Source organism: Anolis carolinensis, chromosome 5, assembly GCF_035594765.1.
Source record: "Anolis carolinensis isolate JA03-04 chromosome 5, rAnoCar3.1.pri, whole genome shotgun sequence".
Lineage (NCBI taxonomy): Eukaryota > Metazoa > Chordata > Lepidosauria > Squamata > Dactyloidae > Anolis > Anolis carolinensis.
Window position 1 is genome coordinate 6,814,368 of NC_085845.1, and position 20,671 is coordinate 6,835,038.

At 37.8% G+C, this 20,671-nt stretch overlaps 1 protein-coding gene across 1 annotated transcript in view; it reads left to right on the forward strand.

Moving 5' to 3' along the window:
- Positions 1–20,671, forward strand: part of dnaaf9 (dynein axonemal assembly factor 9) — a 132,195-nt gene that overhangs the window by 44,337 nt on the left and 67,187 nt on the right. Inside the window, exons 6-15 of the mRNA XM_003225467.4 lie at positions 2,833–2,939; positions 4,398–4,475; positions 7,284–7,382; positions 10,243–10,298; positions 11,246–11,381; positions 12,503–12,584; positions 15,928–15,964; positions 16,882–16,969; positions 17,234–17,310; positions 19,788–19,832. Coding sequence (XP_003225515.1) covers positions 2,833–2,939; positions 4,398–4,475; positions 7,284–7,382; positions 10,243–10,298; positions 11,246–11,381; positions 12,503–12,584; positions 15,928–15,964; positions 16,882–16,969; positions 17,234–17,310; positions 19,788–19,832 — 805 coding nt within the window. The remainder of the gene's footprint in view (positions 1–2,832; positions 2,940–4,397; positions 4,476–7,283; positions 7,383–10,242; positions 10,299–11,245; positions 11,382–12,502; positions 12,585–15,927; positions 15,965–16,881; positions 16,970–17,233; positions 17,311–19,787; positions 19,833–20,671) is intronic.

Genomic DNA, 20,671 nt, shown 5'->3' on the forward strand with positions numbered 1-20,671 from the left:
AAGTGAGACTCTACTGTATATGTTATCAAAGGCTTTCATGGCCGGAATCACGGGACTGTTGTGTGTTTCTGGTCTGTATCACCATGTTCCAGAAGCATTCTCTCCTGATGTTTTGCCCACTTCTGTGGCAGGCAACCTCAGAGGTCATGAGGTATATATACATACAGTTCTCTTTTTTACAGTTCTCTTGCAGCTCAGTCCTTGCAGTTTGAATTTCAGAACAATATGCAATTGAAAGAAAAATACAGTCTAAAATTGATGATTTAACAGATAATTAAAATTGCATCCAAATTTTCAGTGGAGATCTGAAAGAGTTGGGATTCTCATTTGATAAAAGGGTTTAATGGGAAAAGTAAACATAGACCAAGAGTCAGGGAGAGTATGGAGCAGTCACATCGGTGGCATTATTGCAAACACTGCCTTGGCATTCATGGAAGAGACAACAATAAGAAATAGTAATGTAAATCATAAAGTTGAAGGAGACCACATGAGCCATCTAGGAAAAGCACAATCAAAACAAGCAGGAGAAGAACAATCAAAGCACCCCCAACAGATGGCCAACCAGCCTCTGTTTAAAAGCCTCCAAAGAAGGAACTTCCATCCGACTCTGAGGCAGAGAGTTCCACTGCTAAACAGCTCTTCTTATAGTCAGGAAGTTCTTCCTAATGTTCAGGTGGAATCTCCTTTCCTGTAATTTGAACCCATTTCTCCAAGTCCTAGTCTCCAAGACAGCAGAAAACAAGCCTGCTCCCTCTTCCTTATGACATCCTTTCAGATATTTATATATGGCCATTCTATTTTGAAGGCTAAACAGACCCAGCTCTCTATTCAGTCTATTACATAAACTCTGAAATAAATGATAATTGTGTTCTCCGTGTACTTCTATATATCCTGGGGAGTTTAGACTCTGATCTGGGCTGATTTTTGGTCACACTTTCATCTATGCTGGTTTTTTTTAAAATGGGTTTTGCAGTTTTGAATTTTATAACCGTGTGCAATAATAGTGTTCATTTTAATGATCTTTCATTTTCCCTCTGAAAAGTGTGCACCTGGGGCCCCTCAAATTAGTCATTTCAATCATAGAAGGTATAGGCAGAACACAAAAGACCCTTTGTCTTCTCAATGAGAGCTTGTTTCGTATAATTCCGCTTATATATGAGAAAAGCAACAGGGTTCTTTTTTTGTCATGCTGGGTTCTCCTTCTAGAACAGAAAAGATTAGTCTCAGATTTCCTGCTAATGACGCAAAGCCATGCAAAACAAAATTGATATGTTATCCTGAGCAAAACCTAGTCGTAAACTGTTGAAAGAAAGCTGCCAACCCTTTGTTTTTTCAACTTTTAAACAGAGCTTTTGAAAGTGTGCAGAGAATATTATACTTGCACCAACTGTGGTTTTCTTGCCCAGCAAAAGACTTTTTTTTTTCTGGTGACCATGACAATCATAACCCAATGTCATTTAGCCAGCATCATTCCGTTATTTTTAATTTCTCCAAGGAAAGCATTTGGGACCTTAAGTCAAAACCCAAATGCCTTTGGGTTCTCTTGAGTAAAGCCAGCTGCTTTTGGTTAAGAGATTGGGAAATGTAATCTTTCTTGCGGTTTTGCATCTGCCGAATCAAGAGTGTAGTTACTCTTTTGGAAGTTTCTTTAAGTAGAATGTTTTACTTCTTGTGAAAAATGGACATCCTGCACTGTTTGTGGTCTGTTTTTCACTTTGCCTTGCTCTGTCCTTTGAGATGTATCTCTGATGTTTAATAAAGCAAATTTAAAATAAATTATTAAAAAATATGTCCACAAAGAACAAATGAGCCACAATAGTAGCTCCTGATAAACAATCGCTGCTGCATTTCAGTCTTTCACTGTCTTCTTGTCTGTCTATCTATATATATAAAAGAGTGATGGAATCACGGCACCAGACAAAACAACAAAACTACAGGCCCCCCAACCTCGAAATTTGACAACACAACCCATCATCCACGGCTCTAGGTTGATACAACAAAAAGAAAAGAAAAATAAAGTCCTAATTAGAGGGAGAGGAATAATTGCTTTTATCCAATTACTGCCAGTTAGAAGGCTAAGCTCCTCCAACTTGGTCTCCTAGCAACCCAATAAAAATAATAAAAAACACTTAAAAATAATTAAAAACACTAAAGAAATTAATACAATAAAATACTATAATAACAGAAAATAACTAAAAATAATACAAGAAAATAATAAAATATAATAAATAAAAAGATAACTTACAATAAAATTAATTAAAAATACAAATAACATCAAATAAAAATTACACAACAATTTTTAACCAATACCACCACCACTTTGCCACACGAATGCGTGGCCGGGCACAGCTAGTTTATATATAATCTGAACTGAATTGGGCTCCATCCAATGCTGCGTATATTTTCTGAATTTCATGTTTCTTCATTATGGAGATAATTTCATTTTTGATTAACTGCCTTTGGAAATAGCTCTTTTGTTACGTGTACAGGCAGACTTGGTCTTAGGGTCTTCTGGACATACTAACTTGACAAAATGGACCATCATTTCTCTTGTAAAAAATGCTTTTCCCATATTTTCCATGTGCAGAAAAACCTCAAAATTAGTTCCATGGATAAAAGAGGGACCTCTAGATAAACTAAAAAAATGTATTCTTTATTATAATTAAACAAAATATTTCAGTAACCGACAAGAGTTTTACAGACAAAGAAAACCTTCTTGAGAAATAACCCGAGTGATTAATTAACAATAGGCTAGTGCTGTTGCCTTACAAAACCTGAGAAATACCATTGCACAAACACTCCTCAGAAAAAGTAAATGTTTGATTTCTTCAGGTCACCTTCAGATCTTTGACATGTTTGTGGTTGAGAAGTGGCCTATCGTACAAGCCTTTGCCCTGGAAGGAATAGGCGGAGATGGGTTCTTTACCATGAAATACGAGGTAAGAGCATAAGGACTGTTTTCCTGAGTAAGAAAGGAAGAGAAGAGGGGGATAAAAAAGGGAGGGAAGAAAGAAAGAAAAGAGAATGGAAGGGAAAGGTATAACCACTTTGTGTCTCCTTGTATAGAGAAAAAGCAAGGTACTATAATAATAATAATAATAATAATAATAATAATAATAATATAATAATAATAATAATAATATGTTAGGAGTGACTTGAGAAACTTCAAGTTGCTTCTGGTGTGAGAGAATTGGCTGTCTGCAAGGACGTTGCCCAGGTGATACATAGTTGTTTTACCATCCTGTGGGAGGCTTCTCTCATGTCCCCTCATGGGAAGCTGGAGCTGACAGATGGGAGCTCACCCCACTCCCTGGATTTGAACCGTCGACCTGTCGGTCAGCAGTCCTGCCAGCACAAGGGTTTAATAATAATAATAATAATAATAATAATAATAATAAAAACTTTATTTATACCCCGCCATCATCTCCCCGCGGGGACTCGGGGTGGCTTACATGGGGCAGAGGCCCAAACAACATAGAACAAAACATAGGCAACATAATATAAACCATTGTGCCACCAGGGGCTCAATAATAATAATAATAATAATAATAATAATAATAATAATAATAATAATAAGGAAACAATAAGCATTGACAAAATTACGATCTGCCAATTGCAAAAGGCCACCCTACTGGGATCTGCGCGCATCATCTGAAAATACATCACACAGTCCTAGACACTTGGGAAGTGTTTGACTTGTGATTTTGTGATACAAAATCCAGCATATCTATCTTGTTTGCTGTGTCATACAATAGAATAATACATCACACAGTCCTAAACACTTGGGAAGTGTTCGACTTGTGATTTTGTGATACAAAATCCAGCGTATATATCTCATTTGCTGTGTCATACTATGTCTTTGTGTCAATAATAATAATAATAATAATAATAATAATAATAATATATGAGGGAAACGGAGGAAGGAAAGAAAGGGCCACAAAGAGAATGAAACCTGGGCAACATCAGATATACACACTAGTGTAATATAATTGTGATGTTTATAGTTTTGCTGAGTATCCAGTAATACAGGTGTGCCTCCATGTTCGTGACACTATTTTCCAGACACAATACCATAAGCAACAGTCTGAAATGCTGTCAGCAACCCAATAATGCCATATTGTTAGTGTTTGCAACTGCAAAGGGTCACTATGAATGAGTCTTCTCATACAGTGAAGTTCCTTCTGCCCAGATGCAAAGGAGAGGAAACAGCATCTCTTTATGTCCTTTGTTGGTTCCTAATGTGCGTTTTGGTGGCCAGACCATCCTAGTACCTCTTGATGCTCATTTTCAGCAAAAACGCAGTCTCCACAGACCCTGTTTCTAGCAGTCTTGAGAATGGCTGGTGTAGACAACTCTTTCATTCATGTTTCTTACAAGGCACGCTCTTTCTTTTGCAGTTAATGGATGTCAGTGTGGATTTGTGGAGGACTTACAGCAGAATGGATCCCGTCTCCTTGGAAAGTTTGCTCTATGAGGTAATGGGCTTGACATCCTTTTTGCCTTTTGTGTGAGTCACTTTCTGCAAACCCGTCACATGAGATGAATGTAGCTAATGTAGCTGAATGTAGGAAAACTGGTATTTTGTGGTTGCCCATGTTCTGCTTTTCAGTTCCTTTGCCACTATTTTAATTAAAGCATTTTGTTCTGGAACAGCATTTTGTGAAGTGCTTAGAATGATAGCTTTCCAACTGTCAGGGAACCCTGGGACATTTGGGGAATATTCTTGACTGAAAGACAGCGCATACGGTGTAGAAGTCATCCCTGTTTTGTGTTGTCATTGACTTTTGTGAAATGAGAATGAAGTGGCAGTGTCTTCTCAGGACATGTCCATCCATGTTGATGTTCTGATTGAAAATCCAAGGAATTCCAGAGCCTTAGAATGCTTGATCCTTTCTGCATCTTGCATCGCAGCCTTAGTCCAATAATAATAATAATAATAATAAAACTTTATTTATATCCTGCCACCATCTCCCCGTGGGGACTCGGGTCCAACTCAGGTGTCTCAGGAAACTATAACACCACCTAACACGAATTTTGTTCCTGGGTTAAAAATGTCATTTCCTAATTGCTTGTATCATAAAAATATGGGAGAAGTTTATTAAACTGCCAAATAGCTGTTCTTAAGATGGTTGAAAAATGGGTCTAGGCTGACACATAGTGGTCATTGTTTGAGTTGCTTAACAACGAGGTATTTTGTTTGTTTCAAAAGCAAAACATTCCTTGTTCCTATAGCGCTGTTTGGCGTCTTAGTTGCAGGCACATTTCATGAATCTCATATGAAATATGTTTGTACAAATGTGAGAGGAGATCTGAATATACAGTACAACTCTCTTACCCACAGTTGCTTATGCTTCAAAAAACAATGCTCCCGGGAGTGTTTTTGAGTCTTTCTCCGGCACAGTTCTATGATATACTGCAGCTAATATTTAACTCTGTGTTTTAATACTTTTTATATTTAATTCTGTTTTAATGTTTGCATATTTGTATTTTTTTAATTGCGTGCTAAGGCTTTCATATTAAGCCACTTTGAGTCCCCCTTGGGAGAGATAACGCAGGGTATAAATATATAATAATAATAATAATAATAATATGAAACAATAGGCATTGACAAAATTATGATTTGCCAACTGCAAAAGGCCACCTTACTGGGATCTGCACTCATCATCCGAAAATACATAACACAGTCCTAAACCCTTGGGAAGTGTTCGACTTGTGATTTTGTGATACGAAATCCAACATATCTATCTTGTTTGTTGTGTCATACTATGTTGTTGTGTCAATAATAATAATATACTTCCATCCAGGTATAGTCAAAATATTGGGTTCACCATTATTGATTCTTTGGGGCATCTATGGATGACCTTTGAACACATCCACCATGAATTGGGGGTTAGCCCCAAAGTGGTTTAGCAGGTTAAACCGCTGAGCTGCTGAACTTGCTGACTGAAAGGTCGGCTGTTTGAATCTGTGTGGGGTGAGCTCCTGCTGTTAGCCCCAGCTTCTGCCAATCTAGCAGTTCAAAAACATGCAAATATGAGTAGATTAATGGGTACTGCTCCGACCAGACGGTAACTACGTTCCATGCAGTCATGCCAGCCACATTACCTTGGAGGAGTCTACGGACAACGCCGGCTCTTTGGCTTAGAAATGGAGATGAGCACCAACCCCCAGAGTCGGACATGACTAGACTTAATGTCACAGGAAAACCTTTACCTTTGCTGACTCCAGAAACCTAACATTTTGCTCAAAGCTTGACTGTAGCTAAATGGCTTCTCCTGGATTCTGAATTGTCTTTCCAGAGAGGTCTGCCAAGCCGGCTTTCCCCATTGCAAAACTCACTGCGGCCGCATCTACACTGACCATTCCATGAAGTTCCAAGCTCGCTTCATAGTGAATCAGCCAGACAACAAACTCCCACAAAAGCATATGAAAGCAAGCCCTTAATGCACTTCAGTGCTCTGTGCATCTTCACAATCTGGGCCTCGAATTGGTTCCTAGGTTTACTATGTAATCATCTGCACAGCGAAATCACTTTCTACAATTCCGGCTTGAAACTGACTTAAGTGGTCAGTGTAGAGGTGCACCGTATCTGGGTCAGACATAGGCAAACTTCGGCTTTCCAGATGTTTTGGACTTCAACCCTCACAATTGCTACAGCCTTGTTTGGCAGATGAGACTAAAACCACTAGTCTCATGATTCCATAGCATTGATTTAAAAGTAGTATTGGACTGCATTAATTCGACAATGTAGATGCTCCATTAGAGCAGGATCTTTTTTGGCTGTGGTTCCATTTCTGCAAGGTTCCTGTAAAGTCACTTATTAAGACCTAGTTTCAACCCTTTGCATCTTAACTAAACCTTTGATCTTTTGTTTTTCCTTAAACCTGCTTTCTGATTGCCCATCTCTGTAGGAACTATTGCTTGATGCTGCTGTTGAAATCTGTCTTTATTTTTAATTCCTTGCTCAGTTGCTTTCTGTTTGTGTTTTCTTAACTGTCTGACCCGCTCTGAACCCTTTCCTCAGTGTTTAAAATAGGAGGACAAACTTTTTTTTTTTTTAAAAAAATGCAAACAAAGTCAATTTGCAAAGCTTTCAAGTTGTTTCATCTTTCTTTTCAGATGGTGAGTTGTATAACTTAACCCTTGCCGTCAAGCAAAATTAGGACTCTGTGTCTGCAGTGTGAATTTATTCCTGGCATTTCTTTGTGTGGCACCGAGATGCAAATGAAGCTTCTCTTGAAGCGCAATCAGGACTGATAGGAGGGCTGTTTCCTCTCTTGCAGGATTTGATGACTTTTGAACATCAGTGGACCAACTTCTTTGCCAATTTCGACACAGAAATCCCTTTCATCCTGGAGCTGTCAGAGTCTCAAGCGGGGGAGGTATGCCTCTGATATTTAGATGAAAAGGGGACTTTGTTTTCCATTTCCAATTCCTCCCTTCCCTTCTTATCAATGTGCAAAGAACTTTCCTCCTATCTGATTCCCTAAAGTGACCCAATTTCGGTTTTACCCCTTCCTTGATTTTGGAAGTCGCTTCACAGCCATGAGACTTGGCTATGAATCGTTGGAGGTAGCAACTTGATCACTTGCAATTCACTTTGTACAGATGTTTTCAGGCTCTTACTGGTCACAGAACTATACAGAACAAAAGCCAGGCCTAAAAATGGTGTGGGAACTCAAACTGCTTGGAGAAAGAAAGCAGCACAAGCCTGGTTTAGTTTAGTGCAGGTTGAGACACCCCTTATCTGGAATTCTGGAATCCAAATTACTCCAAAATTGCCCAGTTGGGTGGCTGAGATAGTGGCGCTTTTGCTTTCTGCTGGTTTAATATTTGCAACCATAGTTTCATGCACAAAATTATTAAATACGTTGTGTATAAAATTACCTATGTGGACATGGTGTCTATAAAGTGCAAATGGGTTTCATGTTTAAACTTGGGTCCATTCTCCAAGTTATACTATTATACAAGAGTATGTAAATACAGATATTCCAAAATCTGTATAAAAATATTTTGGAAAATTGTATTCAAACCATTTGGGGTTCATAACCTTTTGGAAAAGTTTGATCTTTCAGGGAAGAATCAAAAACCTGTTTGAGTAGAATTTTCTCATATAGTATACAGCCAAATGTAATATTCGAGGCAATGTCTTCAGTTGTTAGGCTGAACCTATTGTCTCTGATGTGTTAGGCAAACACTGATTTGCCAATGCATAAAAACAACAGAGTTTCAGAAGTGTTTTTCAATATACACAGTAGAGTCTCGCTTATTCAACATTCGCTTTCCAACGTTCTGGATTATCCAATGCAATCTGCCTCCCTCTCAAATCCACAGCTGTTTCTCTAGGCAGCAAGGATTGAACTTTTTATGGTTTTAATTTCTGACAATGTCATTACTATAAGTTCATTTTGTATAATTCTATCTCTATTTGAAGTCAATTTGTTAGTCGCCAATGTTTTTGTAGTCAATGTTTTCAATACACTGCAATGTTTTGGTGCTAAATTTGTAAATACAGTAATTACTACATAACGTTACCGTGTATTGAACTGCCTTTTCTGTTAATTTGTTGTAAAACATGATGTTTTGGTGCTTAATTTGTAAAATCATAACATAATTTGATGTTTAATAAGCTTTTCCTTAATTCCTCCTTATTATCCAACATTTTTGCTTATCCAATGTTCTGCCGGCCCATTTATGTTGTATAAGTGAGACTCTACTGTATATATTATCGCATAAACCAACTGGTTTTGTATCATGCATTCAAAAGACAAAAACGAAGTAGGCTTTTGTAAAAGAACATTTTTGGTTTGCTCACAACCTCCATGTGTTCTGCACGACACAGGTAAATAGCTTATCAGTCCAGTTTCAGATATATTTGAGATAATTTCTCTATGCAGATGAAATTGTAAGAATCTTTCTTACAAACATCAAGCATGTGTTGATCTTAGCAGTACAACGTCTAAGAGGAATCCAGATGGAGTCTGAGGTCTGAGCAGTCTCAGATCAGATCATGTGGTCTGCAGCCCCTCCTACGACCTCTCAGGAAACATAGGGCATAAGAAGCTGCATATCAGAACATACATATAAAATAGTAAATTAACAGAATCATAGGTTAACAGATTTCTAGAGGAAGCTTGAAGAAGGTTGTGATTTCTAACAAATTATTCCAAAACATTTCTGGTTCCAAGCATTTTGGCTAAGGGATATTGTCTTGTGTCCCTCCTCAAGTCATAAGGAGAAGCAGGTAATGCATAAAAAGTTGTTGTTATTCCTCCTCCTACTCCTCTACTGTTTATTACAGAGCCAGGCTGGACAGCCTCCAGTATTGACTTCTGTATAACTCTAGTTGCTCATTCATGGTATAAAAACTCACTGAATCTTTTCAGGTTATGTTCTGTGTGTTTGTGTGGCTTCAAGTTGCCTCTGGACGTATGGTGACCCCATCTATTTCATAGGGTTTTCTTAGGAAAAGAATACTCAGGAGTGGTTTTGCCAGTTCCTTCCTCTGTCAGCAATTTCCCATCTGTAATGCAGACGAGTGATGACTGCTTTGGCAAGCTGCTGCTCATGCAGAATTGCTATTGCCTCTATCCCCCATTTTCAGGATGACTTGGAAGAACAATCCATCTCATCCTCACATGCCAACCCACCTAGACAGGATCAAGTTCTTGTCCAGTTAACAGCTATTAAGTCTCTCCCCTCTTCTCTGATATTATTGGGATTTAGTAACACTGTAACACAATTTTTGTTCCTGGGTTATAAATGTCATTTCCTAATTGGTTCTATCATAAAAAACATAGGAAAAGTTTGTATAACTTTTTGGGGGAGGGACATCCTGCAGCAGCACATTTTGCTATAATTTTCCAACGAATATCTCTCGAGTCTCAACCAATCAACATTGTTTGTGGCAGCCACAAAAATGAAGTTTTCGTAGTAGAACAACTAATTTCAAAATAAGGACCACACAGTTAAACAGGAAACAATATTTTTAAACCAGGAAAAGATTTTTTTCCCCCCAAATTTTGTTACATAGTGTAATAAGTAAAGGGAGAATAAAGAGAAAGGAAAAAAGTTAGCAGAGGAAGAAGGGAAAACATAGCAGAAATAAGAGTAAAGATGCGGTCTAGCTAATGCCTGGCCATCTAGTTGATGGATGGGAAAAAAATTCATGCCTGGAGTTTCCCTGGTCTTCCCTCGTGAAAATAATATTTTAAAATGTTCTTTTTTTCTCTCCCTTTCTAGCCATTCCGCAGTTACTTTAGTCATGGGATGATCTCAAGCCATATTACAGACAACAGGTATTCTTATTATTTTGTAAAGATTCTTGAGTAAATATTGTATATATCACCAGTAAAATACACATAATTTAAGTGAGAGCAGGCAATTACAAAAAGCTTTGTACCTCTAATGGTATGGCGCAAGTGTCCTTATGTTTTGGACCACCTCATTGCTGAAACCAGCAGAACCGACATGTCTCTATGATTCTGGCATGGGCAAACTTGGGCCCTCCTTCTCGATGTTTTGAACTTCAACTCCCACAATTCCTAACAGCTGGTACCTGGAGGGCCCAGGTTTACTCATGCCAGATTAATATAGACATGTTGGCCACACAGTTCTGTTGTTTGCACAGAGTTATGTGGTGTTGTAGTAGAAAGTTGGAAAGCAATACTTGTGTAAGACAGCTTTTCCAGCGCACACTTTAATTTCAAAGCATCCGCAAGCCAGGCTTTGGAGAAAGTAGACTTTCTGAGACCTGGCAGCTTTCTGTCCAGATGAGAATGGTTTTTCCTCCCTTTTTTTGCTCCATTACCACCATCTACACCAGCCTCCGGTGGCTCAGTGTGTTAAAGCACTGAGCTGCTGAATTTGCAGACCGAAAGGTCCCAGGTTCAGATCCGGAGAGTGGAGTGAGCGCCCGCTGTTAGCTCCAGCTTCTGCCAACCTAGCAGTTCGAAAACATGCAAATGTGAGTAGATCAATAGGTACCGCTCCGGCGGGAAGGTAACGGCGTTCCATGCAGTCATGCCAGTGGCCACATGACCTTGGAGGTGTCTACAGACAACACCGGCTCTTCGGCTTAGAAATGGAGATGAGCACCAACCCCCAGAGTCGGGCACGACTGGACTTAACGCCAGGGGAAACCTTTACCTTTTACGTTACACCAGCCAAGCATAATATGCAACGCTTCTCCCAGATCTGAGTCAGTGGTGATTGATTTGTGTCTGTTTGTTGTGTGCGACACCAGCCCCAGCAGGCAGCCCTTCGTCCTGTTTGGCACCCATGCCTCCAAGGAGAACCTCAACTCGGCCAACTTCAACTTCCCTTCGGAGGGGCATCTTCTTCGCAACACAGGCCACGGCGGGAGCACGGCCAAGCACATGGTAAGCATAACCGTGGGGGACTATATAGTCGTATGTATATAATAGTGAAAAAAGCTATCCATCCACCCATCCATCTATCTATGTTTGTGTATATTTTCCACATCCAAAGAGCATTGTGACTCCTGCCAGCATCAGATCTGGACCAAATTTGGCACATCACGGTCAACTTTAATTGCTGGCAGGGTTTGGGGGGAGGGTTGACCCAGGATGTTGGGAGTTGTAGTTCACCCACACTCAGGGAGCATCGTGAACCTCACTGATGGCGGATACGGACCAAACATGACACACAGATTCACCCTGTCCAATTTTAACTACTGGTGTGGTTTGGGGGCAATAACATTCTTAAGTAAATACTATATAGATCACAAGTAAAATACAACACGCAATTCGGTGAGCAGGCAATCACCCAAAGCTTTGTTCCTCTTAATGATAAAACTGGTATGAAGCAAGTATTCTTATGCTTTGGACAACCTCAATGCTGAAACCAGCAGAACCCTTGGCTTGTTGATGATGATGGGATTTATAGTTTACTTTAGTCCTTATCCATTTTCTAACAGGACTATTCATAAAATCCAGAAACAAACAATGACTATTATTCTAGTAAATAGTATTATAAACAACCTAATCCTGGTAATGCTGGGTACCTAAGCTAATGGTTTGTAACTTTGAATTTTTTTAAAAGATTTTTAACTGGGAATTTTAAAATACTATTTATATTTAATCCTGTTTCAATGTTGGTGTATTTGTATATTTTAAATGGCTATGCTGATGTTTTTATGTTAAGCCTCTTTGAGCACCCCTTGAGAGAGATAAAATGGAGTAGTAGTAGTAGCAGTAATAATAATAATAATAATAATAATAATAATAATAATAATAATAATAATAATAATAATAATAATAAGAGACTGCAACTAAGCTAGTAAATAATAAGACTGCATAGTCTGCAATTGCTTTTTCTTGGGTTAAGGTGAGTTCTTCCTAGTCCATGAATGATTGACATGAGCTTTGAAGATTTCACACACTAGATTTTTACAGTCGTATTTTCTTAGACTCGTTTGGACTTTGTTCTGCTTTTATTTTACTGCCCCAACTTGCATATTTTGTGTTTTATTGGCAATTAGGTAGTGCAGTGTGTCTCTCCCAAAGGACCTCTGGCTTGCTCAAGGACGTATTTCTTTGGAGCAACTCACACTCCTTACCTGGGTAAGTTCCACGTAAATTGCCCACGTGTTTGTTTTCTCTGAAATTCCAGCCTGCTTCAATTCTAGGGCTTGTTTGACACCTAGATGTGTCCGACTATTGATTGGTTGTTATTGAGTTCATGTTTTTATATGTTTTATATGGAATTTTATTGTACTGTAAGGTATTTTATGTTGACATATTTGTAATCTTGTTTTTGTGCTTGGTTATTATTGATAAAGTTATTATTATGTTATTATATGTGTTTTAATATATATAAAAATGCACACATTCAAATAAAAATAGGATAAAATAAAATCTAGAAGTGATAATAGTCAGGATCTCTAAAAATATCCTTTTAAAGCATGCATATAAATCCATTGTGTTTCCCCCCAAACTTTTATATTTGTGTAGTGAATTCAAGAGATTATCACAATGTGATAAAAACGCAGCGTCCTTCATTTATTGTGTCCAGCTACAAGCTCTTAATAAAACTCTATAATGCATCATAAACCCAGAATGTTAAAAGTAGATAGGAGGATGCAGAAAAACTGTGCCAAATTTGGCATATCTGAACTAGTAAATAAAAAGGAAACACGTCATATAACTAGCTGCATAATTGAGTACATTAATAATGTCTTCAGCTCTTCTGTTAAACCAAGGAAGCTATATCCTCCTAAATATTAGAGAAGACATCATGATGATAAGAGCTGTTTAGTAGTGGAATATGCTACTTCCTGGGATTCTGATGGAGTCTCCTTCTCTGGAATCTTTTGAGCAGAGGCTGCATGGCCATCTATCAGGAGGGCTTTGATTGTGTCTTCCTGTAGAGCAGAAGGGGGTTGGAAGGAATGATCCTTGGATTCCATTCCAATTCTGTAATTCTATGGTTCATTCATCTGCATCAAAAAAAAGGAATAGTAGAAAAAGAATATCAGAGTTCAGCTTTTATTAAGGTAAAGCTACCTTTCACCTTGACTCTGATGTAAACCTCAGCAAAACATTATGATAGGTAACAAAATTTGGAAATTTTTTCTGTTCCTGGTTTGAAAGTGTTATTTCCTGTTTAATTGTGCAGTCCTTACTTTAAAAGTACTGTATATACTCGAGTATAAACCGAGTTTTTCAGTCCTTTTTTTAAGACTGAAAAAGCTCCCCTCAGCTTATACTCGGGTGAGGGTCCTGGTTGGCTTATATTTGGGTCAGCTTATACTCGAGAATATATGGTACATTTATTATTTTTGTCTATTATTATTGATATTATTACATTTATTATTTTTGTCTATTATTGTTGCTACTATTACATTTATTTTACTTTATTTTTATTATTATTAATAATACATTTATTTCACTCTGATATTATTATTATTGCATTTATTATTTCACTCTGATATTATTATTATTGCATTTATTATTTTACTCTATTTATTATTACTTGTATTATTTTCTTGTATTTATTATTATTATTATTTTACTCTATTATTATTAAAATGATACATAAGCACATTTACATTGAAGAAGATGAGAATAATGATTTGATCAGAGTTGGACAGTCTTACCTTAAATTTGAGCTTTATGTAAATATTCAATAATATTTAACCTACTGATGCCTCAATGTAATTTTATTGGTATCTATTTTTATTTCTGAAATTTACCACCCTCAGCTTATACTGGAGTCAATGTTTTCCCAGTTTTTTTGTAGTAAAATGAGGTGCCTCAGCTTATATTCGGGTCAGCTTATACTTGAGTATATACGGTAGTTGTTCTACTCCAGAAACCTTGTTTTTGTGTCTGCCACAAACTAGGTTGAATTGATTGGGAGACACTGAGATATTCATTGCAAAACCATAGCAAAATGTGCTATAGCAGTATGTTCCTCCTGCAAAAACAACATTTGTGGAGTTTGATAAACTTTTCTCATGTTTTTATGATAGAACCAATTAGGAAATGACATGTATAACCCAGGAACAAAAATAATATAATATAGTGTTATCTATAGGAACCTTAAGGTGTGTTCTAGCCCTTTTGGGGCTCTAGAAGCCTTGAACCAATTAGGAAATGATATTTATAATCCAGGAATAAATATTATTATTTAAATAATAATAATGAGCAAAAGCATTAGGCATAACAGAGAGAAGAGATAAGGGTTTGTCCTGGCTTGTGCCTTTCTTCCTGCTTGGTTTTCTTGGCCACCTTGAGTCCCTATGGGAAGAAAGGCAGAATAGAAATAAAGATAATAACAAGAACAACAACAACAACAACAACCTGTCCAGTCATAGAACAATTGGAGGAGGGTGTGAAGGCCCTAGCTAGCATCAGATCCACTTCTTCCCAACCCAGTTAATTTGTTTTCTGAGTGATAAATGGGAGAGAAAGAGATGCACTGACCCACCAGCAGAATCTTAATAGAAAACAGCAGGATATTAATTGAAACCAGCACAGAGTTAATTGTTCACATGTATATGGAATACATTACAGCACTTTCAGAAAGAGCTAAAAGCTTGGTTTTTTTCAGCAGGCTTTTGACGATGTTTAAGATAGTTGCCAGACTAATTGCCAATTATTGAGCACCTTATATCTATTTTTGAAGGGGAATACAGTTGAGATCCTAATCGCTGTATGGATCTTTTAATCAAGGCAACAGCCAGATTTTACTGACTATATAATGGAAGTTGCTTTTGTTAATTTTATATGTTTGGTTTTATCTAATGTGTTATTGATTTTATATGTTGTTGTATTGCATTTTATGTGTTGTATGTCACCACTGTGTGTTATTTTGAAGCCGCCCCAAGTTGATGATGACAGAATATAAATAAAGTTTTATTATTATTATTATTATTATTATTATTATTATTATTATTATTATTATTATTATCATCTCAATGTGATAGACTACACTGCTATGGCAGTTACGGGTGTGAGCTGGGGAGGATATTTAGTTTTAATGGTAATTTTAATTGAAAAAATATTTTTATTGTAACTATTTTAACTTATATCCATGATACAAATAATGATTTTTTTAAAAATGGTATTTGGTATGTTTTTAAATATATTGGGTTGTGTCATGTTATTGCAGGCTGCCTTGAGTCTCAATGGAGAGAAAGGCAAGGAAGAAATAATAATAATAATAATAATAATAATAATAATAATCCAAAAATACATTGCATGATCCTAAACACTTGGGAAGTGTTCGACTTGTGATTTTGTAATATGAAATCCAGCATATATATAGTTTGCTGTGTCATACTATGTTTTTGTGTCAGTAATAATAATATATCTTGTTTGCTGTGTCATACTTTGTCCTTGTGTCAGTAATAATAATAACAATAATATCAGAAATAAACTAATTCAACTCAATATTCAACAGGCAACGATAATGAAGTGGAAAAGAAAGGTGAACAAGTGTAAGTTGATTTTTTAAAACATTTTCTATCTGTATCTCACTGTTGCAAATTGTTCCTGGCAAGTTAATACTGTTGAAGTATGAGCAAATTTCTCTCAATGATTTTTTAAAACGTATACTGTGACATATTTTTAACATCTTTCCAGTCTAGTGGGTTTGAGCCATTGCTAAAGTATACATGCACTTGCTTCTTTGTGATATTATTCAGCACAACATTTCTTCACAGATAATTGTCAAGAATTATCCATAAAGAAATAATAACAATAACAATAATAATATACTTTATTTATATTCTGCTCTACCTCCCCGAGGGAACTCAGGGTGGATTACAGAACACACATACGGCAAGCATTCAATACCGTTATACAATTAACAAGGATAGACAATACACAAACGGAGGTAAAGGCATTTCCCATCTTATTTCCAGTATCTTGAGGTTGTTGTTGCTCCATGCTGAGGATCTTTTTGTAGTCTCATCCTCCTGATCGATGTCCTTAAGGGCGTCTTTTTATTACCTCCCTGCTAAAAGCAGTACCTATTTATCTACTCACATTTCTGCTTTCAATCTGCTAGGTGGGCAGGCAAGCTGGGGTTGATGGTGGGTGCTCACCCTGATTCGGGCTCGAACTGCCGACCTTTCATTCGGCAGGATTTTCTGCAACACAGCAGTTTAGCCCACTGTGCTAAGCCCAGCCCCTCGTGCCAAATAATATCACAAGACATGGTTCAAATTCTTCCACTACTGCCATCGTTCTTTGAATTTTAACTTTCCCCTGCCTGCCCTAAAGTAAATTTTGGATTGTATTAAACTTTAAAAATCTAATTCTCCATTAAAAATACTCAATAATCATTGTAATTTTGGGGGTTGTTGTATGTCTTTCGGGCTGTAATTGTAATTTTGTTTGCATTATTTTCTAGTAAGCTTCTGTCTCAGATCTATGCTGCTGTTGTCGAAGCTGTCCTGGCTGGTATAGACTCCTATTCAAAAACATCCAGTGCCAGTAAGGTATTAATATTCCTCTTTTATTATAAACTTTGTGTTGTTTGCTTGCTCTGATATCAAATCAGATTAAAATTGATCAGCGAGTCAAACACCCTTCTATTTGTAACGTAGGCTTATAGTATAATGAGTAGTTTCTCAAGCAGTTTGGATCCCAAACACTCTGGGTCCCTTTTCTTCAGATATGTGCCTTTGTTGTGTTGTTGTGTTCCATATGTCAACATTGGAGATGCCCTGATGTCCTTTTTCTTCTCCTGTTTCTCTTTGCAGGCGAAGGAAGTAGCAGAAGAAACGTTCTCCAATATGCTTGATGCCTTTCAACTTACATATTTTAAAGTCCCGCTGCGGTATGTTTTACATTATTGTTTTGGGCATGGCCCCATGTAAGCCGCCCCGAGTCCCCGTTGGGGAGATGGTGGCGGGGTATAAATAAAGTTTTATTATTATTATTATTATTATTATTACAGGATTTATGATATGTTTTCCACTGGATGGATCTCATTATTATTATTTAGCAGGTCTGGGCAAACTTTGGCCCTCCGGGTGTTTTGGACTTCAACTCCCACAATTCCTAACAGCCGGTAGGCTGTTAGGAATTGTGGGAGTTGAAGTCCAAAACACCCGGAGGGCCAAAGTTTGCCTAGACTTGGTTTCTAAAGACATGCAATAGCCTTTATGTTGACAAACTATATGCCTTGCTTAACCTCACTGTATAATGTGAGGTTCAATGAAATGGAGGAGTGATATCTTCCCTTGAAATGGGAAAGGGATCTCAGTAGGCATAGTAGTAGTAGACCACAAGCTGAACATGAGTCAAGAGGGTGTTGCAGCAGCTAAAAAGCCAATACAATTCTGGACTACTTTAATAGAAGTATAGTGTCGAGATCAAGGGAAATCATAGTCTCACTCTGTTTTGTTTTGTAACCTAGTGTCCAGTTGTGGGAAAAGCAATTCAGGAAGGAGATGGACAAGAGGGAAGGGGTCCAGAGAAGGAAGAGTAAAATGCTCATAGGGTTGAAACCCAAGTCCAATGAGGAAAGGCTGAGGGAGCTGGGGACATTTATTTTGGAGAAAAGAAGGCAGATAGAAGGGGGCACGAGATGTTGGGCGAGTGGGCTTATTACAAGGGCTGTCCAGAAAGTAGATTACGTATTGGAATTAAAAATGAATAAAGTATAGGAGAAAACATTTACCATATGCAGTTGAAAGCCACACCCAAATACCACTTCTCAACATAGTCCCCATTGAAATCTAGGCACTTCTCATAGCAAGAAAAGAGTTTGGAAAGTCCTTCCCCACCAAACTTTGCCGCTTGGCTTGCGTCCTCACCAGGCAGGCGTCCCTTTCCGCAGCTGCGCATGTGTCTGCACTCAACTTTCCCCCACGCTCGTCCTGGATCGCTCTTTGGGGAGATAGGGCAAAATACTATTATTATTATTATTATTATTATTATTATTATTATTATTATTATTAAAGAAGCACACTTTTCATGTCCCAAAAAACGGTTGCCATAACCTTCCTTGCAAGCATTTGCAAAACAGAAGAGCGATCCAGGATGAGCGTGGGGGAAAGTTGAGTGCATGCACATGCGCAGCTGCGGAAAGGGACAAGCGGCAAAATTTGGTGGGGAAGGACTTTCCAAACTCTTTTATCGCTATGAGAAGTGCCTAGATTTCAGTGGGGACTATGTTGAGAAGTAGTATTTGGGTCTAGCTTTCAACTGCATATGGTAAATGTTTTCTCCTATACTTTGTTCATTTTTAATTCCAAAACGTAATCTACTTTCTGGATAGCCCTCGTAATAAAAGGCCCTCTCCATGAATGTATAGCAGAGTAACTTATTAGCAGCAGCATGACCCAGCACCAGTAGCCAAAAGTGATTTTATAAAAGAACAGAAGCACACAGACCAATGTTATATCTTCCTTTGGAGGCTTTCCTTTATAGCAAAATAATATTTACAAAAACAAGGTTTCCATAACACAAATAAAGTTCTTTATACTTCCTTCTTTGCTTCCACGCTGGACTTCTTTTTTATGCAGATAAACAGTTTCGCTCTCACAGAGCCTCCTCTCACAAGAAACGTACACAGGAGCTTTACACACAGCAGCTTTCACACTGAAGCTTCTCATACCAAGTCTTCTCACACTGAGGCCTCTCTCATACTGAGGCTACCTTTCACAGAGGCCTTCTCTCACTGAGGCCTACTTTAGTTACAGGCACACCTGCTTATATTGAACATTACACAGGAGCTTTACACACAGCAGCCTTTACACTGGAGCTTCTCACACTGAGGCATCTCTCACACTGAGGCCTACTGTAGCTACAGGCATAGCTGCTTATATTGAACGGCAGCTTTTGCTGAGTCATTGCATCCGTTTAACCCTTTCAGTGCTTGACTCACATTTTTGTAATTAAAACCACCTAGTTAATTTTTAATATTTCTGACCTGAGAGCCATTATTATCTTATTTGAAAGGATGTCACATTGAGGAGGTATGGGCAAGCTGAATAGGACACAATGGAGCATTGGATTTTTATCACAGGGAAAAAAGTTTCCACCTAAACATTAGGAAGAAGTTATTGATTGTAACAGCTCTTTGACAATTGAATTCTCTGCCTTGGAGTCTCAATCCTTGGAGGTTTTTAAGCAGAGTGTCAATGGCCATCTGTTGGGATTGCTTTGATTGTGTGTTCCTCATGGCAGGAGGTTGGACTAGATGGCTTTTGGGGGTCTCTTCCAACTCTTGATTCTATTTTTCAAGTTTGCTCCTGTGATGCTTCCACCCTAATGACTCCAATCCTTTTCCCATCTGCTTCCTTATAGCGCCAGAACAGACTTTCGGATTCAAGCTGTGAACAACCATGGAAGGTCAGCTTGCCCTCGTCTTTCTCTTTTGGTTTTTTTTTTCTTTTTCACTGGATAGCTTCAAAGAAATAGATTCAATCTGTAAAAGAAAAGTGGCACAGTATGAATGAAGTATTTGTGCCAAAATATCTGTGGTTGCAAGATGGCTCATGCTTCCAACGACTGAGTCCTATAAAGTATGGCAAAAGTACTCCAAAATAGGTCAAAGTCAGTGGGTCAACATAAGGTTATTAGCAATAGTATAAATGATACAAAACTAATTGGTTGTCTAGAAGTGTATATTTGTATGGCAGCTGTTTGCTTTTTATTGAGTGTTCAGCTCCTGTCATGTGATATTAGCAGGATTATATCCATTTGGATTTTATCACCTGGCATTTCAAAAGGGTTTGTCGCCTAACTACATGAATAACCACATTCAAACAGTTAATATCTCATCTTACTCAGCCTTTTGCCATTCTCATATGTTCTTTCCTCCCCGCTTCAGTAGAAAACTGCAATTTAACAAACAAGTTTGTGTGGTTTCCTGTTTCGTTTGAATCGGTAAACTATGGTTGCCAACTTTAAGAGGAAGGGAGAATATTAAAGCATGGTTTGAAGTTGATATCCAGATTTTATTCCAGGGTTGATTATCATATTTCCTTGTGATAAATGAAACAGAAGATTGAAGCTTTTTTGCTTTCATTGTTTCTGTTTACATAGAAGAATGAGTACATTCCATGCCATCTAAACCAAACCGGAGTCCATCATTCAGAATCTAACCTTTCAGTTCCAAAGAAACAGTTGAAATATTAAACTCTGGAGAAGTTTTTAACTTATTTGGAGAGACCTAAGAGTTTAAATGG